This window comes from Cryptosporidium ryanae (assembly GCF_009792415.1).
Source record: "Cryptosporidium ryanae isolate 45019 chromosome Unknown contig_8, whole genome shotgun sequence".
NCBI classification, from domain to species: Eukaryota; Apicomplexa; class Conoidasida; order Eucoccidiorida; family Cryptosporidiidae; genus Cryptosporidium; species Cryptosporidium ryanae.
The window spans coordinates 95,907-122,100 of NW_027125486.1; the positions used below are offsets into that span (position 1 = coordinate 95,907).

Genomic DNA, 26,194 nt, shown 5'->3' on the forward strand with positions numbered 1-26,194 from the left:
TGTTTAGAAATAGGTGGTGTCAGTTGTTCTTCATCCGGCTTTGCTGACGCGACGTTTAGTTTTCCCTAGGTGTATTTGAAGGGTTTAATGTTCAGTTTATTGTAGTACTCCCTAAGTAAAGATGGTTCGTCGGTCATGATGCCATCTAGCCCGAGTTCAGAGCATACTTTGAATTCGTCGGTGTTGTTGCAAACCCAGGCAAAACACCTAATTCCTCTTTTTTGAAGATGCTTTATAAGTGGTTTTCTGGTGAATAGCCAGGACATTAGGTTTTTCAGCGCACTGTTTATGTGTTCCTGGTTGACCTTAATGTACTTGTTGCTTGATATTTTCCTTGAAAGTGCTTTTGAATAGTTTGAAAAGAATATATGGCTGTAGGGAAAGGAGAAGACGTGCTCGTCTATATTTAACCACGGAAGCAGGCCGAGGAAGTACGATATTAATATTAAAAACAGTTTTTTCTCGCCAACGCAAATAATTAATTCGTTTTCCAAATTGCTGCTTATTTTTTTAATATATTCGATGTTTCTATCTGAGAAAGAACACAACATCGTCTTGCTCTCTCTGTTGTATTTTCTAACGAGCTGCACTGTCTTTTCTACTGCACAAATGCAGTCTGGGTTTTTAATATCAACTGATATCAAGACGTTAGGATATCTTTGAAACAACTCTTCTAATGTCGGGATCTTCTGAGGCCCAAATTTGTTCTTAAAACAGCTCCACACACTCTTGTCCAGGTAATCAGAGGAGGGCTTGAGACTGCTCGAGTCCTTTATTAACGGCAACTCATTATAATTGTACTCTCCCACGCACTTATTGATCCCACATATGCAGGATAAGTTTTCGTCGTGCAACACAACCAATACATTGTCCTTGGTAAGCCAAACGTCAGTTTCTAACATGTCCGTATTGCACTTATTTATTGAGTTTTCAAAGGCTATTATGGTATTCTCGGGATACTCATTCGAACCGCCCCTGTGCGATATGTGCAAGCATCCCCTGCCTCTTCCCAAAACTCTATTTTCTCTCTTTAATTTTGAATTGCTTCCGTTTATAAACATCAGCATTCTTGGGAAACGCAGCAATACGTAATTCAGAGCGACCACAAACGAGGCAAAGATCAATATAAACGAAAACATTTTGGATTTATTAGTTTTGGATCCAGGTCGATTTTACGGGAAAAAGCAAAGTCGGGTTCACACCTGCGTCGGCGTACAGGGAGTTTCGGCAGCAGCAGCAGAATAGAAAGTCTTGATACCACTCAGTTTCCTGTCTCTATTTCCGCTAAGCTGAGCTTTACCTCGTTGCACTGTCCCTCACACTCTTGCGCTCTCCCTCCTCTGATAACTCAGCAAAACCCCACAAACTAGACTCCGCTCCTTTGCTCGCTTTCCGCTCTCTATGTCCTATCCGACCGCATATGACTGAAACGGGACTGTGACCTTCAGCCAGAGCTGTTCTGCCCCGTATGTTGCGTGCGAGTGCTGCAATCTTCAGTCGTCCTAGTTCCCTCAGAGTCGAAACCTCGTGCTTTAAACGAACCGAAATCGACTCGAAAACTGCACAAAGGGAGAACTCTCTTCGCGAAGAAACCGTGTTTGTTTACCTGGACGATATCGTATTTTCCCCGGGATACCAGCAAATACAAATCAAGGCCCAAAAAGGTGACCCCTCTTTCCCGCCACCTCCAATCAAGTCAACGGAGGTCCAAGCACAGGCGGGCGCCACAATGCTTGGGTGTCATACCTGACACCATTACTGCCTGGAGAGGGAGCGGCCTCAGGACCAGATGAGCGAAGGCACTGAAACGAATGTGAAAAGGATCGGCTTTGGGAAAAGGGTCTGCGCGGAGAGGGGGGAGTGTGTTCTGAACTCGGACAAGGGACCGACGATAATAATAGACTGTGGGTACGACAATAAGCATTCCGAAAGAAATATAAAGAGTTTAGTGGTGCAGTTGAGTCTCTCGTACTCCTGTATAAGAAGGTCAAGCACTCCGCTAAGGCTGATAATATGCGGAGTATCGGACAGACTTTACGAAGGCTTGTTGAGAACACTGGCGTATAACTGGGTTGGAGTGGAGTTGATTAGGCAGGGTCTCAGGGAGCTGTTGAGTGAAAGATACGCGAGTGGGTCACGGGACGGGAGCGCCACAGAAGGCGCCTCCCGAGATTCTGAATGCAATATAACTTACCTGACCGCAGATTCCGACAACGTGCTGCAACACGGGGACGGCATCGGGTTCGGCAGGGAGCAGGTGTTTATAATTGGAGGCATAATAGACAGAAACAGGCACAAAAACGCAAGCAGAGTCAGAGCAGAGGAGTTAAATTTGGAGACGGCGAGACTCCCAATAAGAGAGTCGGGGGTGACTCTGAGTTCAAATGAGGTGCTGACGGTAAATCACGTAGTTGAGTGTATAGTCAGACGCTGCGAGGGCGCGAACTGGCGCGATGCTTTTAGCTCAGTGCTTCCAAAGAGGAAAGTGGGCGCGGCTTGAGATTACGCCTTGAGAGTTACAAACAGTGGCTTACTTTGGCTCTCGCTCATATTTTGAGTAGATCGTGAATGTATTGCGGCACGGATCTCAGATTCTAGGTGACACAGAGGAAAGAAGAGGGAGTTAGTTGGTTGGCTAGCGCGATGAAGCGAATGGTGCAGCAAACTTACCGTCCGTTTGATGATCTCCAAACAATCGGCTCTCAACTCGGAGTTGGCCTCAATAAGCTCGTTAAATACAGATTTGAATTCGGTCTGAGGGAGCAAAATAAGACTTGGAAATATCGAGGTCTTGTAGTCGCTCCATAGTTTTTGTATGCAGTGTCTGACACCGCGCCATGTCAGTGTGTCCTCCCAGACACTGCAGTTCCTGATCAAGGAAGAAACAACGAACGTTGCAATAAAGGGTCTGATTGAAGGTATGTACAAAACAGAGAGCACGAGAGCCCGTCCCAGGGTTCTCGGGAACACCGACTTGTTGTCCTGAACAAACTTTCCAATCACGGAGGCGATTGTTTCCGATTCGAAAAGAGGCGGGTTGGATTGAGTAAGCTCGAAACACGAGTCAACGAGATCCACGGCCTTCCTTTTGTCGATGTTGTAGCCGCCGTTGGGATGGCTAAACGATATCAGTAGAATTAAAAGCTCCGAGGAAGATATGACTCTGTCATTGTTTAGGTTGTTTTGGCTGGTGATAATGTTCCTTATGCACTCCTTCATCGTTGATTTGCTCGATTTGTTTATCAGTATGGGGAGCAGTTCCTTGATTCTGTTCAGGTCGTAGTGGCCGATTACGGGAACCACCACGTTTATGTCCTGAGTAGCATTAAATATCTCGTATATGTTATCAATTACACCTGCACGGTTATTGGGGGTTAGACTCGCATTATTCAGAATCACGAGCATAAAATCGTACACAAACCTGCATTCGTTTGTGTTTCTTTTGTAGACGTTGATGATCTTTGTGTATTCGTCCATCAGCACGTCGGCATTTCCGTTCTCGTCGCTGTAATGGATCTTAAAGAGACCAACCAGCTCCCCGAAAAGCCCCGAGTACAACTCCCTCACGGCGTTTAGGTAAAAATGTGCGTCCTTGTTGCGGATCCTCCCCATTTCCTCATCTATCCGACTGTGGAGACGGATTACCAGGTTAATCAGGCAGGGGTACTTGAGGCAGTAGTACTTGAAGAGTCCGGAGAGGTTTGCGAACAGGTGTTTCGTATAGTCGATCAAGTCCGCATTTGCGTTGGTCTGTCCACTCCCACTCGCACCTTGGGGTTGATCTAGATCCGAGGCGTTGAACCCGAACCTGGAGTGGATTTGTTCGATGGACCCGTGACTGGGAAAACCGAGTTTGGCATTCAGTTCAGAAACAAACATCTTCGTGAGGTTGCTGGCCACCGCCAGAATGAAGTCGTTTGCAGCGAGCAGTTGTTTGATTTTTAGATCCGAGGAAATGACGCGGCTCGGAACCACCCCGGTGACCAATAGGAAGGACACGAGAATCGGCCATTTCTCCCCAAACGTGTCGGGGTTTCCCCAATTCTCACTCCTCTCCGAAACGAGGTTTTCCAGAGTGGTGTAGACACTGCTGTCCTCGTCTTGGCCGGCAAGGATAAAGGACATATTGAATGTCTCGCTTATCTCGTCGTTCACTTTTCGAGATTCGTGAATGTTTATTTTCTTGTTGTGAATCACGTTTTCAAAGAGAAACAACTCGTTTATAAAGGTGAATAAGTTCCGTTTTGCAAAGGCATTCGGGCGTGGGCCCGGATACGCAACTGGATCTTCTCCGGTACCCCCGTCATTCGATCCAGCTTCAACGGTAACGTCTTCCATTTTGTCGTTAAAGATGCATATTCGGCCCAAAAAGCCATTGTTTGAGGTCCCGATATCACACAGCATTTCGCTCCTCATTAAAGCCATTATTAGGGCATAGAAAGACACCTTTCTTAGGTGCTCAAGAGGGTAGTTTGAGTTCAGAACGCTTAAAATAATGTTGACTGCAAAATCTCGCTTGACGCTAATGGTCGTCTGTGAACTGCTGCAGGTGCCGTCGCCGTCGTCCATTTTAACATCAAAGCCGGGGTTCTCGCTCTTTTGGAAGATCCACTGGTTGTAGAGCAGTCTCAGGAATTCGATAGGAACGAGGGGGCCGCTTAGGACCAGATTTTTCAACTGAGTCAGAAACAGCTCGCTTCTCATTTTGTGTTCCGAAAAGCATCCCACAAAGCCGTTTAAACACATGTTGAACAGCTTGTTGTAACTCTCTACCCAGTCGTCTTTGTTCTCCCTTTCACCAATGCTCAAGGAGGAAAGCAGACAGATCGAGTCCACTTCAGAGCCGCTCCCCGTGGGTTCTCTGTCTGCATCTGAACCGCAGCTGTCATCCTCGCAAAACCACTCGAACATCCTCCAATAGTCGAGTTCGGGACGCAAGCGGCGTCCCCGGTGGCTGCAAATGTGGTAGAATCTGAAAAGCAAATTGTGAAGGACCCTGACTCGCTTCTCCAGCACATAGTTAAACACCCAAAGCAGCAGAATGACGCTTATCTCTCTAGCTCTAACGCCAGAACCTCCGCCGTTTGCGTCTTCCGCTGACTCCTGGGTAATCTCCCTTATCCCGCATAAGTCAATGTTGTCGTGATACAAGACTCCGTCTAAATACAAATAGTAGTCCTCGTTTGGATCTCCAACCAGGTACTCCTCGTTGTAGATGTTGGAAACCATGAATATGCTCGTAAGCAACTCCTTTGTCTCACTAATCAGGTTTTTAACAAGAATGTCGATAAATGTGCCATAAAGCTTGGCCTTTGACTTGTCGCTCATAATCGCCTCGATTCTGTCACTCAGTACTACCCTGATCAAAAGCCTGTATTTGTACTCCAGAATGTCAAAGGTGTCGCCTATTCTGCTCTTAAATAGATCCCAAGCCGAACCCACGTCCTTACCATAGGACTCGATATTGCAGTCCACTTTGTCCCTGTTTTCGGGGCTCCTTATTCTTCTCAACAACAACTCCCATGAATTCAGCGCCAGTTGGCTGTACTTGAGCACGTTCATCAGTTGGTTGTTGCGACTCAGCGACTTGGATGCCGTGTAAACTCCTTCTGGTGTAACGTCCACCACTGGCGTTGCCAACACACTGGTTATTATTTGGGAAAATACGATGGCCTTCATGCTGTTGACATTCTTCAACATGTCTTCGTAATCTGGTACGCAGATTGAGTTCATTAACTCTTCTTTTAGAGACGGAGTTGAAAGCGTGATGTCGCTTTTGATGCTCAGTCCCTCGGAATCTGCGTCCCCTTTGCACTCACCGAGCTCTAGGGCATTCAGAACCTTGCTGCCTGCGCCGGAGCCGTTACTTGCTCCGTCCCCAAGTTCATAGTTAAACTCAAACGCGTCGGTTTTGTCCGACTCGGTACCTGTTTTATCGGTCTTGTCTATATTGGAGAACCTCCTTTCGAGCTTGATGCTTGAATCGGGATCCAAAAGAGGGGAAAACCTGTTTGTCCACGAAATGTTGCTCGAGTTCAGGAACAAATCGGAGCTTTGCCTGCTTTTGTTGGCCAAAAGCTCGCCTTCTTTTGTCGATGAGTTACCGTTTTCGAAACCTAAGAGGCTGCTCGGTATTTTCACGTTCAAAAAGTTGTTTATCGCCAAGTCAATAACATTGGAGTACGTTTTTGTCGAGAAAAGCCAACTTACGCTCTCGAAAACACTCTGAGGAGACACTTTGAAGAATCCATTCTCCAAATCATACCTGATTCTCTTGTAGGAGTACTTTGTTGAACTAGAACGGGTTTTTTGAGTGCATATTGGTGGATAGTCAACTCCACTCTCGTCCTCGTCCTTCCTCCTCTTATTTTCGTCGTGAAGAGCGTTCTTGGCGTCTTTTTCCGCAAAAACCCCGTTGGATCTGAATCTATTTACTGCCTCTCGTCTCAACTCATGAAGACTCCCCCCTTTTCCCAGTCTGTTTACTATGCTGCTTATCTCTCCAAACAGTATTATGTTGTTGTAGTTGTTGTGAGAGCCGAGAATCCTCAGCAACTCCTCTCTAAAAACGAATTTAACGGCCTCGAGTTTCCGCTTGTTCAGGCCCCCAAAGTCCTCCTTTATGCTGTAACCGAATACATGCTCCCGCTTCTCCGGCTTTTCCTCGTCCTCTACACTCTCTTTTTTGATAGAACCTGCGTCCAGTGAGAGCAGCTCTTCGGATACGTGCTTTATGATGGACGAGAATCTAATCAAATAGGCAGTTTGGGTGCTCGTTAGCCAGGAAACAAATTGAATCCAGTAACAAATCAACAAATAATTGCTCTCTTTGATTGTATAAAGCAAATGTCTCCCAGAATTGTCTATTGATGCGGAAACCCGTTTGACTATTCTCTCAAAAACTCCTATGCACCTTCCGCACAGGAATATCTCAATTGGCATTAGGCAGTTAAAGCTGTTTATGTACGTATAGTTGCCGTTCAAACAACTCAGAGTAAGTGCTCTGTTTCCCGACTTTCTGCTGTTGCTAATGTCAGAGTTGTTCGGGTAGTCCCAGCACTCTGAACTAAGTCTGTTCTTTATTTCCCCAATGGTGCTAGGCTTGATGTTGGTTTCTATCAATGTCGTGTCAAGCATGCATATTGCCAGTATTTTGTATGCCAGTCTCAATGCACTTTTGTACAGAACCTCAACTTTTGAATCGTTGTCCTTCTGAAAGTAGCAGATTTTAACGAGTTCGTCGCCTCCGCTGTCTGTGGCAGAGGCGTGATACCCCTTTCCATACGTCTCAATAATAGATGAGACGTAACTTATAATGGAAAAGAACGAATCCAGTGCCTCTTCGGACGCCAATTTAAGCTCTTTAGAGAGTTTTGAGTCCCACCAGTAGTTCGATTTTCCGGAGTTCCCAGCGTCCTTCCCACCACCCGCTTTGCTTTCGCTCTCCAGGGGGCAGTCCGACATTGCAGACCTAAAGTCGCTCCCAACGCATCTGTTGGAGACGCTATTTTCGTAAAGCAATTTATCCTTCTCGATTCCCAAATTCTTGATTGAGTATGGAAGCAGCAAGTTTGGCATTATTATGTCTATGTTGTCGTGTACAAAGTCAACTATGCTTTTTGCCACATTTATGTTCAGATCTGTGGTCAAACTACCCAGGTGACATACCACTACACACGTATACACTGGATCGGACCTGAGTATCTTTTCCATACACCTGATGAGCTTAATTCTCTTTCTATAATCGCTGTCGAAGCGGTCGTACAACATTTCGTTAGATATGTTCACTCCCTTGATGTAGTCCTCGTCCAAAGGTTTCATCGCATTTGAACTCAAAAATCTCGTGACCTGAGTTTCCCTTGTTTCGCTTGAACTTGCGACATCTCCGCCTGCGGTGTCCTTCTCCAACAGTGCGGTGCCTCTCAGCCTCAAACCCTTTATCCTCCTCTGCAAAGATGTCTGAAGGAAAAACGACATCAAATCGCCACCTCCGTCGCTGCTCCCCCCGCAATTGTCTTGTTGCATTTCCTTTATTACTTTAACCCGGACTTGTGTCGTCTATTTTGCGTCGGCTTTACCGCTCCACAGCTGCTCAAAAACAACGGGTGCTGTTCCGCTTTCTGAGGAAGTCTCAAACTGATCCACGCCTCTCTCTCCGCGTCAAATACACATTTTTTGTCTCGCGAAGTCAGTTGAACAAGCACGGGGGAAAATAACTTCTCCCAATTTTAGATACCCTGCTAGGTTTTTCGCGGGCATTCAGACCAGGTGTTGGCGCCTCCGGCCTGGTCATTTACTGATAATTCAGGCCCTGTAAAATGCTGCTTCTTTGTTGGCCTGATTGAGCGTCTCCATTTTAGGGAAAGGGGGTTTTTGTAGTGACAAGTTTATGGGAGACGGCGAGGGTGTATACATTTATATGGTATAAGTAGATATATGCAGGCACTTGGTTCGCATTTGGTTTAATAGACAGCACAAGTGAGAGCTTATGGGTCAGGATGACCGACAAAAAGATAAAGTGTCGTTATTGTGAGGACGGAAGGGTTGTAATGAAGAGATGCAAGACTGGGGATTTGAGTTGCAAGGATTGTTTTACCCGCAATTTTGAGGAGGAGATTCACGAATATATACAGAAAAATAGGTGAGTTGAGTTGGGTTCGTTGGTGAACCGACGAAAATGGAGGTTGTTAGTTTCGAATTAACTTGATTGAACTGACAGACTTTTCGAAAAAGGAAGCAGGGTCGGTGTATGCATATCGGGAGGCAAGGATTCAAGCGTGTTGTTGCACGTTATGTATACGCTTAACAGAAGAAAAGAATACGGTCTTGATCTTGAGTTAATTGCTATAGACGAGGGAATAATAGGGTACAGAGACGACTCCTTGGAGGTCGTTAAGTTTCAACAAAAGCACTACAATCTGCCCTTAACAGTGCTGTCTTTCAGAGACCTCTACGGCACGAGCATGGACGACATTCAGGGCGTATCAAATAGGTCAAACTCGTGTACTTACTGTGGCGTATTCAGGAGAAAGGCCCTTGACATTGGGAGTGATAAGGTGAAGGCTGACATAATATGCACTGGACATAACTGTGACGACGCTTGTGAAACAGTACTGTTGAATCTTCTTCGCGGCGATTACAACAGATTTAAAAGATGCACCAGTCCCACTACCAAAAACAAGATTACCGAGTCTGACGAAAAAATAGAAACGCAAATAGGAGACGATCACGTCGCATTTGACATTAAACCGAGAGTCAAGCCCCTGATGTACTCTCCCGAGAAGGAAATAGTTCTTTACGCCCACTATCTCGGACTAAAGTACTTCTCTACAGAATGCAAATACTCCGTAGATGCCTACAGGGGAGTTACTAGGGAGTTTATAAGAAGACTGCAAAACTTCGACTACAAGTATTCATTCAATTTGCTGCTGGCAGCGGAAGAACTCAACTTGTCCAGCTCGCACACAAACCCAAACTACGTTGCAAAGAGATGCAAGGTGTGTGGTTATATCTCATCGTCAGACATTTGTAACGGCTGCAACTTAATTGCTGCGCTTAAGAACAACGATCCGGGAATTATCCTTAAGAATCAGAGACAAAAGAAGAAAATTGTTATTGAACAGTAAAGTAGCACTAGGCATTTGCCTGCTTGCTCTACACACCCATGCGTCCCCGCGGGAAATGGAATGCATGGCATGACCCTTTATCCTAGTCTGAAATCGTATAATTGTCGGTCATCGTGATTACAACTCTAGTACTCAAACTGTCACAATCTCTCAGTTTCTGCTTAGTTGATTTCTTTTGTTGAAATAAACGCCCAAAACGGGGCCTCCCGTGTGCACGCTTCACACATCATTTGCTAAAATATTAAGACCAAAAATCCACCTCACATCACCGTAGCCTTCGTAGCATAGTCTTGGTTATTGCGTCGGTCTTGTAAACCGAAGGTCACGAGTTCGAATCTCGTCGAAGGCTGCCCCGGTTTTTTAAGGCCTGCTTTCCGGCCTCGGCGGCCGTCGCCACGGAAGGCGGGAGAGGGGGACGGGTGTTGTGTGCCACGGAGCGGCACGCTCGGTTGGACTGGAAGAGGGAAACGGATACGTGTCTATCTCCACAACAGAAAGTTATATAAAAGAGCAAGTCGTGAAGTCAAGGGTAACACACACGGTAGTGGACGCGACGAAGTTAGTGGGGGAGCCCGCGGTTTTAAAAGAGGATTCCTTCGTCTCTCTCTTCTATTATTGAACCTCCGGAACCACTGTTGGCGCCGTTTTGGCCTTCGGCCCTTAGCTTTTCCTGCAGCTCAGCCTCGGCCCACTCTTTTTTCTTTTCTTGAATTTTCTTCAACCTGAAGAATTCTTCTCTCTCAATTTCGTCAAGTTCCTTCAAGATGTAGCTTATGCCGTCCTCTAGTTTGGGTAGCACGACATTTTGAAGTGCATTAACGCGTCTATTTGTCATCTTAATTTCCTCATCCAGCGAAAAGAATGCGGTTTGTAAGCTGGCCAATTTAACTAAATCCTTCAGCACCCGCATATATATTTCTTTTGTTGACTGTATTACCTGGCCTCCGCTTGCAACGCCGATATGGCAATTCGAAGAGTCCGACAAGGTACTGTTGTCCACTTTCATCTCAAAAATGGGCAATCTGACGCCTGCAATGTTCTCAGTTCCCATTTCCATCGTTACCATTGGCCTCTTACAGGACTCGATTATTCTGTCCTTAAAGTCGCCTGCTGCCCATGTCGCCTTGGCCAATGCGAATGACGCCTCCTTTATCTCGTCGCCTATTGAACGCTTCGTTTCAACTATCTCCTTCAACATTCCTCTAAACTTGTTTGTTAGAGCGTCGCTCTTCCTCTTCAACAAGTCATAGCCTTGCTTCGCTCCCTTGCTTTTCGCTTTGATGGCCTGTAAAGCCCTAAAGTGAAGAAACCGCTGGTTAAGGCACCGATGGTTAACAAATTTCAGACAAACTTACATCCTGCTTGGAGTTGGTCTTTGATCCATCCTTAATTTTATCCACGCTGCGCCCTATTGCTGAGCAACTTATCTCAATATGTAGAAAATGCAAAGAAAACGGAAGTGAAGCCGCCGATCTCCGGGGATTGCTGATCACCCTGGCCTGAACGTCCGAAGTCACCTGTTCGCTATATATCCTCCAATCTACTGCCGGCTTTTCTCCGTCTCTTTATTTATTCAGTCTCCGGCTTCTCTCTATTTTTCCGATCTGTCCTTTTGCCTCCAATTGTACAAGGCTCTGCATTGGCGGGAACCAGTGGGGAGGCCGCCCGCCAACAAGGCACCAACTCGTACGCCCGGAAGAACGCACTAGGCAAGCCCATATAGTATGTGGCGTGTATGATTTATTAAGTGAGCCTGACAAGTCGAAGTGTGAACTATTGAAAGCGCATTTTTTGGTGAACTCGTTTGGCTCCGACTTTGAGTTTCGCGAAACTGCCTTTAAAAAGTGCGATTATGAGCGCGACTGCTGAGCAGGCTTTAGCTTGACTTGTGTTTCGGTGTTTAGTCTCTAATTAAGGGCACAATGGCGGAAACTATAGCAACTAACAGAAAAGTCTCCACCTTTTTTTTGTTTGTTTACTTGTATGTGCGTTGCTTGAGCGTAAATTTGTTTTCGCACTGCACTGACAGTGAAAATTCCTTCTATTTAAGGGAGAGAGTGAGATTTGTCATATTCGATGATTTTCAGATAGGACCGGATGTAAGTTTGATCACGGTGTTCACGCGAAAAGCGTTTTCCCACTCGTCTTCCGGGGTACTAGTTAATTTAACCTACTGATCCCAATCTAAGGGGAAATCAATACTAGACATAGTCAAGAGTGAACTGGGAGTGCCTGAAAACAATGTGTATTTCCTAGGTGACAGAAAAGCTGGGAATACTCAAGACACGCTTTTGTTGCCAATACTACTGAGACACTTTTCAGACTCAAACAACTTTGATTGGTTCTTTATATTAAACTCAAATACCAGATTCGATCACGTGTCGTTAAACCAACTCTTGTACAGACTGAATAGAGATCAGATTCAGCGTGAAAAGCTCGGGAACTCAAACAAAAATGCACATGCCAACTCTCCCAGCAACAGCTACATAGGAGCGCAAATAAACGACGATACACCCTCAATAGTACACCATTACAATCTAAATAAAAACTTTAAGTATCCATTCATACATTCGGGTTATTTCATTAGAAGACACGCAATTGAGTCTCTTTATGATTCGGTCACCAGGAACGTCTCCACTAGGAAGTACAATTCTAAAATATTCACAGATGTGCATTTTGAGGTAGGTTTGAGTCTTTGACTTGTCTCTTCCTGAGACGGTCAAAATAGCCACAAATGCCTGTCTGACTACGAATTTTCAAAACGCGCACAGCTCTCAAAACTCTTGAGCGAGGAGCTGAGTTTAAGTTTAAAAGACATTCCCGAGTTTTGCATCACGCTAAACGACACCAATCCAAAGTACCACAGAAAAAACAGTCGTGTCCCGAGGAAATGCACTACCTGGTCTATTTCGCACAGAATATCATATGGCTGTGTCCCGTTTTCAGTGCCGATTTACGAGAACCATCCGAAAAGCCTTGTCGTTGTTGATCCAGAAGCCGTTGTCATTGCCGTTAAAACCACAAAGGATTTCCACCACAGCAGAGTGAAGCAAATACACAAATTGTGGGCGGACAGCAGCAAACACTTGAATTACAACTCGATAAGCTTAAATAAGCACTGCAGTGAGTATGCGAATCGTGTCAAAGACATCATAGACAAACAAAGCGGGAGGAACATTAAGGTTGAATTCCTAAGTGACTATAGCGAAAACATAGGTGGTCAGATAAGCACTGTTGATCTAAAAGTCGAAAATCAGGCTTCCGGACACTGTTCAAAGTTGTATTCAATTGTTCACTACCTATACAGCAGGTACTACACTGATGCTTCTAAAGTAGAGTATTACGTTCTCGTGGACGATGACACTCTACTGGTGCCATTTTCCCTTTTAAATTCTCTGACTTACGTAAAGGAATACCACTCAAGTCGTAACTCCAGCTCCCACCTGTACATGGGACTGAGATACTCACTTGGCTCTATAACGGAAAACTGGTCAATTGATTACATTACAGGTAGGCGCAATCACGTCACTCACTGAGTTGCTGTATGCTTTCCGTGTTGCTCTTTACTCACTCATTTCAAATAGGCGGCGGCGGTATCGTCGTTAACTCAAATGCACTGCACAAACTCGCGAACTGCAAAGGTATGTTGTTGTTCCTCCGACCTTTGGCTCGTTTCTCACGAAATCATCAGAATGCATCTGCAACTCTCCGAGCGAACCCGACGACATGGCTCTTGGGAGGTGGTTCAGGTACTTGAATGTGAAGGCAACCAATTTCTTTGGTTTTAATCAGGCAGAACCAAGTAACTACCACCCATATTATAACTACTACTCTCACATCACTTCCTTCCACAAACTCGGGGCCACTCTAGGCGAAACAGCCCGAAAGTACGAAAATCAGTTTTTTGAGCTGCTTTACCCAGACCATGCGGACGCTGCTAATGTGCATGACGAGCTCTAGACGAAGCCAGAAGGGTGGAGCGAAGACTGGAGATCCCACCTTATTCTAGTCTCCGCAGCCAATCCAAAACAAATGAAACCGCCTCTTGAAGTGGGCTTCCTTGCTGGCCCGTGCACCTTTACCCACGCACGTCACTGTATGACTGTTCCGTTGTTGCTGACTCTCTCTCCCGGACCCCAGCCCCGCATGTTGCCGCCACATTATTAACTGGTTTTAAGTGTCACGGAGGCATACTGGAGGTTCGGTTTAATCCCTGAACGGTTGCAGATTTAGAGCAGAGGAGCGACGGGTATGGTGACTGGCTTTTCCGTGGGTCTGAATTGATTTATCCTTGACGAACAGCGTTCTTGCACGACGTCGAAGGGACGGCAGACCAAGAGTCTGTTTCGAGCCGAGCAGAGGGAGAGCAAACGACGGGATCGAGCTTGTTTCCGCGTTGGTCACTGTTTTCCTCAAGTTGTCATTCCCGGAGCCGGACCTCGAGTAAATATTTCACGTAGCATTCGGAAAGTGCAGACTTTTTGCTTTTGGCAATATGGAGGTGTTTTTCTCTCCTATAAAGCAAACTGCTAGAGGTGAGAGCAGTGATGACAGAAACTGCAATAGTGGTGTTGGAGCCCGCGACAATTTGAAATACAAATGTTATCCGAACTTTTCCTATATCAGACTTTGCGATCTCAACATTCTTTGTGACTGTCCGCTTATTTCAAAGAGTGACATTGATTCTGAGGCAAACAGGGACTTTTTTGCCGAGTTGGGACTTGAGGAGTTGCATGACGATACCTTGTTTCCCATAACTTTTCTCTTCAACTCACCCTCTTGTGATAATGCAAGTGGCGAGGGAAAGGAGTCCTCGGAGCCACCAAACAATGGCCTCCTTTCTGGGGATAAAGACTGCAAGGTCGGTTCCAGGTGCAGTTGCCAAGACAGTTTTGGAGACCTGGATGGAGACGGCTGCGTAATTGGCGAGACCGAGGATTGTTTTTCTGGATCTGAGACCGCGGCAGACTTGGATGACGACAACGCGAAAGGCGAGAATGGGAGCAACAGCGACGGCGAGGAGTCCCGTAGCAACGAGAGTGAGAGAGAGGACGAGGACAATTACAAGTACGGAAGGGTGAATTACAGTAACTACCGCAATATTGGCAAACACAGGAGCAACAAAATTAACATAGACTTGATACTCATTACAAATCCAGCAGGTTTAACGGGAATACCGTTTTTGCTGTACTATAACAACTTCGAGAAGGAGAACTGCGACAAGATGAGGACCGGTTATCTTAACGAAAGCAGTGCTGAGCTCGGCAACCTGTACAAATGGATCCTGCAGTTTCCATCTAAATTTGATGTAACGAACTCGGTGCTGTTGATCACTCCACATGTATATCAGGCATCTTTAATTGGAATTCAACAGTTAATCGAATACAACAGCAGTTATATGCAAAAGGACTACAACGACATTGTCGATCCATTCGTGGAAATGAAGACCTCTGACCTTTATAACATGTTGTTTGTGGACAAGAAAGACGAGTCGCTCGAGACGAGATCCAGGATGTTCAACAATTTGCAAGAAAACAGGTCCGAGTATTTTTACAAGGATTCAGATCTGTCTAACAGCCTTCTCATAAGGGACAAATACAACAACGTCATCAGCACCAACAACAGGAAGTACAATACTCTTGAATCCACCATAACTACCTCCAGCCATATATTTGATGGGAATATTACGCAAAATCTACCCGGTACCATTGGCTGCAATACATCAAATACCTCAATAAGCAATCCTCCCTTGTTTGGAAACCTTTCGGGAGAGGAAATGTCACTTTATCCAAGAATACTGCATGAGGATAAGTATCTATTGAACACTTTTTCAAACAACAACAGAAAGTCTTATATTTGCTCGCCCTGCAGGTCATTTGAGATTAGAATTGTACACATTGGCGAGCATATTGAAATTGAGAAAAGCGTATGTAAATTTCAAGTACATGCGTTTAGTAGCGGCTTCTCCCTAGGCAGTGTGGGGTTCCACATTTCTGTGCGAAATGTTGACTTTGATCCTCAAAAGCCGTTCAATAATGTCACAATATTGGGACCAACTTCAATAGAATTGGACAGGTACCCCGCTCCTCTCTGTCTCAATGACCTGCTGAAAAGTAACTACCTAGTTTACTATGGCAACTACTTTAGCGAGGTCCGTGACGAAAGTCACCCAGAGGAGGGTGGTTTAAATGGTGACCCCGGTTCCAACACGAGCGACGACTGTAATGTCAGCAGCAACAGGAAGAGCAGCAGTACGTATGAGTCGCAGGTTGACAAGATCGTCGACAGCATTGTCTCAACAATTAACAGAAACGGCTCGACCTTAATTCCTATTGACTGCTTTGGTCTACATTGCTTTGAAATTGTTGAAACAATTGGCCAAAGAATATCGGAACTTGCTCTAAGCAAACAAGTCCCCATTTACATCGTTGGGGGAGGACTGTCCACAATTATACTACACGGCGACATATCTTCAGAATGGACAGCTTATAGCAGATCACGAAAATCCATGCTTCCAAATCCGAGTCCGCCATTCCTATTCTCCTTCTTGAAGAAGTCAAACCGTCTCTACGTATTTCACGACTTAAAAGGACTTTCTACAGTTTATCGTGAACCAGGTGTTTTTTTGGCTTCTAATTCAGATCTGAAGTATGGGCCTTGTACTGAACTGTTTAGGATACTAAACAACAAACCGGAGAACACTCTCATTGTTATTGACAGTTATTTATACTTCGACAGCTTCATTAAAGGATATGATGACGTTAAGATGAGCATATTGCATATACCCCTATGCATTGAACCAAACATTTATGAATTACTTAATACCATGATGCCCTACTTCGACCAAAACAAATTCAGTATCATAATGCCAAATCATAAACAAACCGTATTAAATATAAACAACAACTCTGTTAAAAAAATGAGGAATAATATTATAGCAGTTCCAATTACGAGAAACATTGTCTTCAGTGAAAACAATTGTAATCGCATATTCAATTTCACAAACAACTGGTTACCGGTTACTTTGTCTTGTGATTTTATTGACTCTGCAATACTCAAACAACTTGACAATAATAAATTCATAAGCAAAATAAACTGCAATTTCTACTTTAGTGAAGGTGAAATAGTTGTTGATAAGTATACTCCAGATGAAGAGGGTGATCTGAATAACGAGTTACTTGATGATACTGAACTATTTAAGAATGCAATTGCCAATATTGAAATCAAGTCAGAAGATGAACTTCAGGACGAAGACGTAACCAATCATAAGAGTAATGACCTTGAAGATGACCAAATCATTCTATTCGGAAAGATCACTATCAAAACACTGATTAATCAACTAAAAATTAATAATATTAGTGACATTGTTTTAAATTTAAACGATGAATTTCTGGATAAAAAAGACATCACTTCAATCAGTATACCTTCCTTATCTTGCAAAATTATCATTATTTCATCAAACAATGTTATAATAAACACAAAAAATAACGACTCAAGAGAAACAATCTACAACATTATATCAAATTTACTCACTTGTGTCTAAATTGTATATTATACATGTTTGCTAAGTTTTTCGTTAAGTATATTTTTTTCTTTTTCATATTTTCCTCTCTGTCGTATTTACTCAAATTGGACTCTCTATTTCTATTCAAATAACTATTCCACATTCTTGGATCACCCATTTGTAATATCAATTTTTGATTATTGTGCAGTTCTCTATACACAAGCAACCTTTTGTTGTTCTCATCTACTCTCCTTAGTCCCGACTCTTTTAGTCCCTCGTACCTCAAACAATCCGTTCTATCACATTCACGAAGACCACATGAATACGGTTCTGTATTGTCGCTATTTACTGCTAATGGGTACGGAACTGACAGAACCGACAAATCAAAAAATGCTCTAAACGATAAATAATCGTTCAAACCATTATAATACTTGTCCTGTAAATATTCCACCGATTCTGCCTCCAGTATCCTATTCTTAGTATTATGTAGATGCACTCTTATTGGCCAATTTACAGTCGAATTGAATATCAAGCATGTTGGCGGTACGGACATTAACCCACAAACTGTAGAATGCGATAATTTCCAATGTGATTTTTGACATTTATCCGAACAATAACTCGCTACAAAACAACCTTTGCAATATCTAAACTCAACTTCCCCTCTCTTTAATTTAGTCTTTTTCTCCTCAGTTAGTATTTTTACTTTTGAACCCACTGTATAGTTATTGCAGCTGGGATGAAAACACGGTACTTTTGCACTTTCGTCCAATTTTCTTGTTAATGTGGTCTCCTGTAATAATGAAATGATGTTGTTAAGTTATTTTGTCCCGCAATTTCTCTCTGAACCTACCTTTATTCTTCTATCTGTAATCCACTCTTGCACTTTCTTTAAGTCAATATTTTGTGAAGTAAATAGCAACTTTAAGTACTTTTTAATTGTTTTTGTATCTTCTAGTAATACCGATGATAGTGATTCATCAGAACCAACTTCCTGTGATTTTATTAGTAATTTGTGTTCAGATGTATAATGTATATTAAAATAGTGTAAACTTACCATTGTTGTCTTTCTAAAATGTTTATATAGCATCTTTATTGATAACAACAAACTTTTTAAGCTTTTAAAGTTAAAACTTATTTCGTAAATAAACGAGAAATACATAATATCTGCCAAAAACAGTATTATTGGATACAATATTGACTCGGAATATTTTGGAGTACAAACTAATGAAAAAACATCCCATATGTTGTAATTTTCATTCAACTCCTTATTAGACATATTGCTATTATAATATCCAACTTTTGAGTAACTGTATTGATTATGCTTATAATCTCTGACTATTAAATCTTCTTTCTTGTCTAAATGAATATTATTCGCATCCAACTCAGAATAAAACACATAACCATATCCAAATACGTTATTTATTATTGACTTGTTAACAAAATTGTCATTAGATACGCTATTTAATAGCTCTTTTGAATGACCAATAAGTAAACATTCATTTAAAAATTCTATAAAGCAAACAATCAACTTTACATTGTTTTTTTCATTCACCAAGTTTATTGGGGAAGTAACTAAATGATATAATATGATGGTGACCAAATTACTACTGAATATTCTCAATACTATTTGTTGCATATCTATGCACTTCGATTCTGATAAAGCTGTTAATAATGTCCTTATTGAATCAATGTTACTTAATAAGGCTGACAACTTAACACCATCCACCCATAACTCCATTGGTGACTTGCAAAACAAAATTAAGCTGTTGATTCTACACTCAAAGTAATACATAATGTTCAGTCTTACCATTAATCTTAGCACACCAGGTATTTTTGTATCTATCATTCCGGAAAACAAGTAACTTACAGCTATAAAATAATCTGGGAATAAGTGTATTTTATCCAATCTTTCCTCCATGTTTTTCGACGAATTTTTTATACTTGCAAGAAGTAATTCCGTTGAATTATCACCTATTTTTAAACTATCATGTTGAAAGACCACCAAAAATAGCCATAACTCGTGAGCAACAGACGCCCAAAAATTGGGATTCACGTATTTATTTTTCACTACCGATAACAACATTGGCACCAATCCTATTATTTTATCTGGATCAAATTTTGTTAGACCCTTTATTACGTAATCTGATGATATTTCTGGAATCATTGAATTAATTGATTCTTTTACATGTATCAATTTATGCCTTATCCTGGTTATATCACTTGTATCAATATCCCCTAACAATTCAAGGCCAGACAATCCCAATATACTGTGAATTGTTGTTATATCTATTTCAATTTTTCTATCCCTTTCCACTATTGGATCCATATGGTTTTTGTCCTTGTCTATATCTTCATCAACATACTTAGTTTGAGAATTCTTTTTTTCAATAATCTTTTGATCCTTATAGTTCGATTTTAATTCGTTTTTTCCTTTGAACTTTTCCACCGCTCCTGGAAGCTTTGCTTTTATATATATACATACACCTCTCATTTTTTGCAGTGTTTCTCTTTCGTGTAAAATATTATTTCTAACCAAACTTTTGCCTGTTGCAAGTGTATTAGTTTCCAGACACAAAAGTTTATCTACATTCTTTGTTGTTATGTGCGGATGTATGTCTGGTGAATAGTCCATAAATGGTTGTCTTTCTACTTCTCTATCTCTAACTTTCGCTGCCATTCTTGATATTATTTTTAGCGATGTTATTTGATTTTCAACAGAAGCCAACTTCCTCTTTTTTTTGTTACCAAGAGCCTTGTTTTTCTTCTCCTTCTTTCCTCCATTTTTTATCATTTTGTCCAAGTCCTTTAGATGTGCCATTATCTTCACTGCCTGCGATGTTTTATTCGTTGAATCAGACGGCTTCAAGGACACCCCCCCCTTTTCAGGTTGTTTTTTTAATTTCAACATCCTTAGTTATTATTGTTTTGTAAATACCTCTTCACTTTAACAGATTTATTGCTTTGGTTTATTATGCATCTTTGCATGTGTTTTATGCACATAGTCATCCACATATAATAACCGCCTAAACAACAGCTACACGGTACATGTAAACTATAGTTACGGAATTCAAAAATGCAAAAACATTTTAGAGAATACTTTAAACCAATAATTATGTTTTAACCAAGCCTGGAGATTTAAAATCCTCCTTGTAGAAGCATAGACTGCTATACATTACTATTCTTCCCTTTTATGTTTGGGTGACATTTAACTAGAAATAACAGTAAAAAGCGGCACTCAAGAATAAACGATGCAAAAACATGTCAAATATTCGATATTAATTTAAATATAATTGTTTTAATATGATTTCTGAATACTTAATCCCTGTTTTTTATCAATAGAAAAACAGGAATAATCATGGAAAATCAATTATTTGCATAATGAATAAAATCATTTCGGAAAGGTCCCCGACCTGAAAATAGTTGTGTAGAAAAGGTGAAAACTACCCGGACGTTAAATTAAAATATCAATAAATCATGATATCTGTAGTTAACCATGAAATCTAACTCTGAAATCCATATTAACAGGAAAAATGGGAATAAGCTGTATAAAATTCAGGAAAAGAAGGATGAGATAGTGGATATTACCAACAGAGCGAATAATGGATTCACAATATGCAAAAGAATAATGGCATATTCAACATTATTTGTATTACTTTCTATTGGATGTTATTTTGTTTTGAGTAATAACACTTTTTTTAACGTCTATTTAAGTAAAATATGTCAATGCGATTTCGTGGAAAAACTTAAAGCCCTATATATTTATATAATGACAGAAGTAATGAATTTAAGAAGTACAACATGGATGAAAGTTAATGTGAACTACAAAGATGCATTATTTAACTTAAAATTAATTTTAATTAGCTTTAGGTATAACTCAAATATAACATTCTCCAATATAAAATACCGATACAAAATAATAACAAGAAAATATGAAACAATACTTTTATTGCATGGAATAATATTTCGTATATTCAAGTTGACAATAAATTTAATAATGATTATAAAAGAAAGAATAACAGACTTAATAATTGAGTCATCGAATAGTTCATTTTACTTTTATTTATTTGTACTGTTACTAGTTACAGTATTATTTTGGGACAATGTTTTAATGAGAGAATACTGTAAGGACTTCAGAGTTAAGAATTTCAAGATAATTACAAGTACAATTTCAACACTACTCACAGTTTTTTATTTTCCATTGATAGAAAAATTATTATTCAAATTTATCGAGATTATATTCAACAATATATATGGTTTCTGTTCAAAGGCATATTTGGGAATCAATACAAATGAACAAATGTTAAGTGGAAGTTATTATTCATATAGTTACGGTGATATTGCCGAATTCTCAAATATATCAAAAAATTGGTGGAGATCTGAAAAATTGGATAGCATTTTTAAGGGAGTCGAATTAATAAACGAAGTTAAAAAAAGATATTCTGTAAATAGATCAAGCAGTGGAACAATAAATTCATTGGCAGAAGTCAGCATAGGCAGTTATTCTCATAACTGGAATAACATCTCGAAAGGCTTTTGTAATACAGTATTAAATGGTAATTTGAAATTGCGAGTTGGAATGAGAGTAACTACACTATTTATGGGATCATTATCAATACTATTCATACTATATAAGGAAAAAAGAAAGTTCAACTTGAATAGAAATGAGAAAGTCTATTCGAAAACGTATTTAACACTAATTGTAATGTCTGGAATATTTATACCAATATTATTAAACAATATTCAGAAAATAAGTAACTATTCCGATCAAGGAAAGGTAATATCAATATTATTATTTTTAACATTCAAAATAGTGACGAATTATAATCATTTCTTATATCTGACAATGATTATAATAAGTGACATAAAATCAAGATTAAAAAACCAAAATAACATAGAGAGAATATTTACCTTAAATAACAATATATTGAATGAAAATAATTTATTAAGTACAGGGTTGGCAGAACAGATTAACACAACTAAATTTGATGAAAAAAACCAAAAAAAAATTTCTAAAGTCAAGGAAATGTCACCATCACTAAAGGAAAGAAATAGAAAAACAAGTTTATTGCTTAAAACCAGTACGAATACTAGATCAAATAGACCAAGTTCAAAAAGTAATTCACATTCAAGATCATATTTAAGCAAAGAATCATATAATGATGTGATGAAAATTGGACAAATAAATGAAATAGTGAGAAAAAATATAACTGCTAAAACAGGTATGAAGGAAAATTTAGGAGAGTGTCATAACATAAAAGAGATAAAATGCAAAGAGTCTGCTATAAAGAGAATGCGTAATTTAATCAATATAATCGTGAATATTTTTAAATCAATATTTATTAATAAATTTGTAAATACGTTTTTGTACATAATAAATGCGAATTATAGAGGAAAAGTGTTAAGTTCAATAGATCACTATAAACTAAATAAATATATAAATGAGAGCAAAATATCAATAAATATAGTAGAAGATTTATTGAAAAGTATGACACTTTGTTATACAAATATTGGAAATATGGCAATTATAAGACTAGTTACAATTAAAAAAACAGAATTGATAGATGAGTTAAATAACTTTAAGTATATATTGCCTGAAAAAGAAGTATTATCAAAATTGAGTCTTCATAACAATAATGAATTAAGTAAATTGGAAAGAATAGTATATCCATTTTCACTAATATTATCGTTGGAGAACAAGATAAATGTACAAGTAAACTACTACATGCTACTTAATTCGATTGAAATACTGACATTTAACTGCGATATAATCAAGATATCATGTAGATCAATAATAAATTCTGAGAGTTTGATAGAATTAATAAATAATATAAGTAACAATGATGTAAATAAAATAACAAAATTGTTAAATAGCAAAATGGATCACAAGACAATATCGGATATATTAAAGTCATCTATATTTGTTAGTAACAATAAAAGTAGTATATTGAACAAATTTTCATCAGTAAATAACTCATATAATAAAGTAAATAGTGAGTTAGTTGAAAATTTAAGTAAATTAAATAATATAGATACAAAGGAAATATTTAAACAATGGATTATACTAAGAAATGGTTTAAAAGTGATCTTACATGAAATAAAGGAGAATCGTAGATCATATGAAGACTTATATATGGGAGGATTGCCACTACATACACTACAAATGTCGTTACATTATTTAAATACATTAGCAAAAAAAACGTCAGATTTAGTGCAGGAATCAATAATTTCATGTAGTGAATTTTGCTTGTACTTTAATTTGAAGACATTAGAAGAGCTTAATGAATTGAATAATACATCAACAGGACAATTAAAACTGTTTGATTTATGTATTAAAGACTGCAAGGACATATTAAATTTAATAAAAACAATAAAGAATGTAATGATAGATATATGTGATGAAAAATTAAGAATAGACGGGAAAGAAATAGATATAAGTTATTTATCATCATTATTACCTTCAATGTTATCAAATAATGATCATAACTGTTGTAGAAAGGAGAGTGAGAACAATTGCAAATTACATGGAAAAGGATTGCAAGATACATATAAATTCTATTCAGAGGGAAATTGTCCTGCTATAATTGAAATAGGAAACAATTCAATGATAAACATTGATCATAAAAAAAGTGAAGGATTTATACCGGAAAGACCCAAAAGTTCAATACCCAGAGAGTCATCAAATATAAAAAATAATAATGAAAAGAAGTCGTACGATGATAATGATTTATCACATTTACAAACAAGTTTGAGACGTCCAGCATCTATAAATAATAGGATTATTGACGATTCAAAAAAGAACGACTCAAAAAATACTGAAAATTTGCCTTTTTTAATAGATACACCAGGGGAAAAACAGAATGATCAACAAATATAGAAAATAAAATGTACTAAAATTTTTCATCTAATAATTTATGAATAAAAGGAGTAATTGAGACAGTAAATATTACTCTTAACGGTTCAGTTACCTTAGTGAGGAACCAAGAAATAAAATATTTGCAATAGAATGAATTTAAATTGGTTTTAAACGTATTATTGTTAATTCTATTTTGTAGTTTTAATAGTCTTACTAAATCAATAAATTTTAAACTATTAAATGTGAGAATTAAAGTCATTATGTAGGCGGAAAAGTGAACAAATATACCCGTATAACCATAGGAATATAGAATGTGTTTGAATTTTGAGAATTTATAATAAATTAACTTGTTTAGTAGTTTGTTACATAAGATGTAGCTATCTTTTAGAGTGCTTTTTATTTTCAGACAGTGATTTTCTGTGAGTTTCTTGTCTTTAATATTACTTATATTTTGTACAGAAAGTGAGTATTTAATACTTTTATAGTTATTTTTGATTCTGTTCAATTTACTAAATGAATACTTGAATATTGGAGATAATGAAGAAAATAACAAAAATGAGTGTTCATTTGTCATAACTAGAGAGAAATAAATAACAAATGTATAAATATTGGATGAATATCATATAATTATTAAATATTAATACGAATATTTGTATTAACTTGTAATTACCGGCATGTATAAAGCATTTAATTACAAAACTGGGGGAAAAATTACGTGGGATACATGTACAAATACCGGTATTGAAATAATTGAATAATAGAAGATATAAATAAACTCAATATTAAAAATAATGACAAAATTTTATACAAGAATGTATTAACTTTATATTTTTTTATTAAGTAGGACTAAAACTTCAATTGAGAATTTTGAGACCTAAAATTAGTAATAGCAGTCGTAAATTTGTCTTTTTCTTTCCAAAAGAGTGATATAAGATAGTGCATATAAAAGGGTATAATGAATACACTAATACTAGAGATTGGTCGTTCTGTATGTAAGGGAGGAAGGAGCGACTATGAATTGCCGTTGGTGGAGATACCGTCTGTGTGTTATGTTTCAGATGGGAAGAGCGAAAATACGAACAAGGAAACAAGCTTGAGCAGTGGGAGAAGGAACTTTGAGGATTTCAAGGTGGGGAATGATGCGCTGAATGAGATAAAGAACAAGGGAGGGAGTATAATATACCCATTGTGCAAGAATTTGGTGATGAGTGACTGGGATTTGTGTAAATTAATATGGAAAAAAGTTTTAATTGAATTAGAAGTCTCTAGTGGAGATAAGGATTATGATTCAATTTTGGTAATATTACCTTCTGCAGGAGGAAAACTGATTAAAGAGAAGGTAAGTGAATGGTTAGATGCGGAATTTAAGTTCGAGAAAGTGCATTACGTTCCAAATTATTTGTTAACACTTTATTCATATGGCAAAGAGACCGGAATAGTGGTGGATATGGGAACATTTTGGACACATATAACTCCAGTCATAGAAGGAATATCTGATGATAACTATTCAATAAGCATACCCATTGGAGGCAGTGTGCTGGAGGACTATTTAAAACTATTATTGTCGAGAAGAGGGCTCAACTTGACGAGAAAGCAAACTACAATTAAGGAAGAGAGCGAGGATGACCTGCTCGTGAGGAAAATTTTGAATGAGAATTGTTTTGTGTCTCTGAATGATAAAATAACTAGGGATGCGATATCAAACACAACGTCCTATTTGGAGATATTGGAATTGGAGAACCAAAATAAGAGTATATATATGGAGGAAGAGAGGTTTCAAGTGACGGAAAACGTATTTTTCAAACCATATAGAATAGGAATAGAGTCCCCATCTATATGCGAGGGTATACTTAAAGTGGTAAACAAGTGCCCCTTGGACACGAGAGTGCTGCTTATGGAGAATATATACTTGTGCGGCAAGTCCTCATTATATATAGGGTTACCACAAAGACTGGAACTGAATTTAAAAAGGTTGTTCTTGAATAACAAATTAATGGGAGACGTTGAAAGACTAAGCAAATATAAGATATCCGTTTTTGATGACCCGAACAGAGGTGTGAGCTCGTTTAAAGGTGCAAATTTATACTTAAGACTACTCGATATGGAAAGTAATTAAGGGTCTAGAGGGGATAATTTGGGAAAGTTTCTCGGCAGTTAACTCAGAACAAACCTCTTCTTTTACGTGTTTAATCGTCAAAGTTTCAATTCCAA

At 39.3% G+C, this 26,194-nt stretch overlaps 11 protein-coding genes across 11 annotated transcripts; 6 read left to right on the plus strand and 5 right to left on the minus strand.

The window, feature by feature from the left end:
- Positions 1-65: 65 nt before the first annotated feature.
- FG386_003450 (uncharacterized protein) lies at positions 66-1,139 on the minus strand (the record flags this gene model as incomplete). Its single annotated transcript, XM_067342912.1, has 1 exon — positions 66-1,139. The coding sequence occupies one exon, from the start codon at positions 1,137-1,139 to the stop codon at positions 66-68; it is 1,074 nt and encodes a 357-aa protein (XP_067199139.1).
- A 650-nt stretch (positions 1,140-1,789) lies between these two features.
- On the plus strand, positions 1,790-2,500 carry FG386_003452 (uncharacterized protein; the record flags this gene model as incomplete). The annotated part of the gene is made up of 1 exon (XM_067342914.1): positions 1,790-2,500. The coding sequence occupies one exon, from the start codon at positions 1,790-1,792 to the stop codon at positions 2,498-2,500; it is 711 nt and encodes a 236-aa protein (XP_067199141.1).
- Positions 2,501-2,502: 2 nt separating this feature from the next.
- On the minus strand, positions 2,503-8,025 carry FG386_003453 (uncharacterized protein; the record flags this gene model as incomplete). Its single annotated transcript, XM_067342915.1, has 1 exon — positions 2,503-8,025. The coding sequence occupies one exon, from the start codon at positions 8,023-8,025 to the stop codon at positions 2,503-2,505; it is 5,523 nt and encodes a 1,840-aa protein (XP_067199142.1).
- A 524-nt stretch (positions 8,026-8,549) lies between these two features.
- Positions 8,550-9,626, plus strand: FG386_003454 (uncharacterized protein; the record flags this gene model as incomplete). Its single annotated transcript, XM_067342916.1, has 2 exons — positions 8,550-8,641; positions 8,720-9,626. 2 exons carry the CDS (start codon positions 8,550-8,552, stop codon positions 9,624-9,626), a joined length of 999 nt encoding a protein of 332 aa, XP_067199143.1.
- Positions 9,627-10,206: 580 nt separating this feature from the next.
- FG386_003455 (uncharacterized protein) lies at positions 10,207-11,010 on the minus strand (the record flags this gene model as incomplete). Its single annotated transcript, XM_067342917.1, has 2 exons — positions 10,207-10,921; positions 10,982-11,010. 2 exons carry the CDS (start codon positions 11,008-11,010, stop codon positions 10,207-10,209), a joined length of 744 nt encoding a protein of 247 aa, XP_067199144.1.
- Positions 11,011-11,548: 538 nt separating this feature from the next.
- Positions 11,549-13,586, plus strand: FG386_003456 (uncharacterized protein; the record flags this gene model as incomplete). Its single annotated transcript, XM_067342918.1, has 5 exons — positions 11,549-11,725; positions 11,816-12,307; positions 12,398-13,136; positions 13,211-13,267; positions 13,318-13,586. The coding sequence occupies 5 exons, from the start codon at positions 11,549-11,551 to the stop codon at positions 13,584-13,586; spliced, it is 1,734 nt and encodes a 577-aa protein (XP_067199145.1).
- Positions 13,587-14,121: 535 nt separating this feature from the next.
- FG386_003457 (uncharacterized protein) lies at positions 14,122-17,169 on the plus strand (the record flags this gene model as incomplete). The annotated part of the gene is made up of 1 exon (XM_067342919.1): positions 14,122-17,169. One exon carries the CDS (start codon positions 14,122-14,124, stop codon positions 17,167-17,169), a length of 3,048 nt encoding a protein of 1,015 aa, XP_067199146.1.
- A 778-nt stretch (positions 17,170-17,947) lies between these two features.
- Positions 17,948-20,038, minus strand: FG386_003458 (uncharacterized protein; the record flags this gene model as incomplete). The annotated part of the gene is made up of 1 exon (XM_067342920.1): positions 17,948-20,038. One exon carries the CDS (start codon positions 20,036-20,038, stop codon positions 17,948-17,950), a length of 2,091 nt encoding a protein of 696 aa, XP_067199147.1.
- A 585-nt stretch (positions 20,039-20,623) lies between these two features.
- Positions 20,624-24,004, plus strand: FG386_003459 (uncharacterized protein; the record flags this gene model as incomplete). Its single annotated transcript, XM_067342921.1, has 1 exon — positions 20,624-24,004. One exon carries the CDS (start codon positions 20,624-20,626, stop codon positions 24,002-24,004), a length of 3,381 nt encoding a protein of 1,126 aa, XP_067199148.1.
- A 207-nt stretch (positions 24,005-24,211) lies between these two features.
- Positions 24,212-24,557, minus strand: FG386_003460 (uncharacterized protein; the record flags this gene model as incomplete). The annotated part of the gene is made up of 2 exons (XM_067342922.1): positions 24,212-24,216; positions 24,272-24,557. The coding sequence occupies 2 exons, from the start codon at positions 24,555-24,557 to the stop codon at positions 24,212-24,214; spliced, it is 291 nt and encodes a 96-aa protein (XP_067199149.1).
- A 381-nt stretch (positions 24,558-24,938) lies between these two features.
- FG386_003461 (uncharacterized protein) lies at positions 24,939-26,099 on the plus strand (the record flags this gene model as incomplete). The annotated part of the gene is made up of 1 exon (XM_067342923.1): positions 24,939-26,099. The coding sequence occupies one exon, from the start codon at positions 24,939-24,941 to the stop codon at positions 26,097-26,099; it is 1,161 nt and encodes a 386-aa protein (XP_067199150.1).
- Positions 26,100-26,194: the final 95 nt, after the last annotated feature.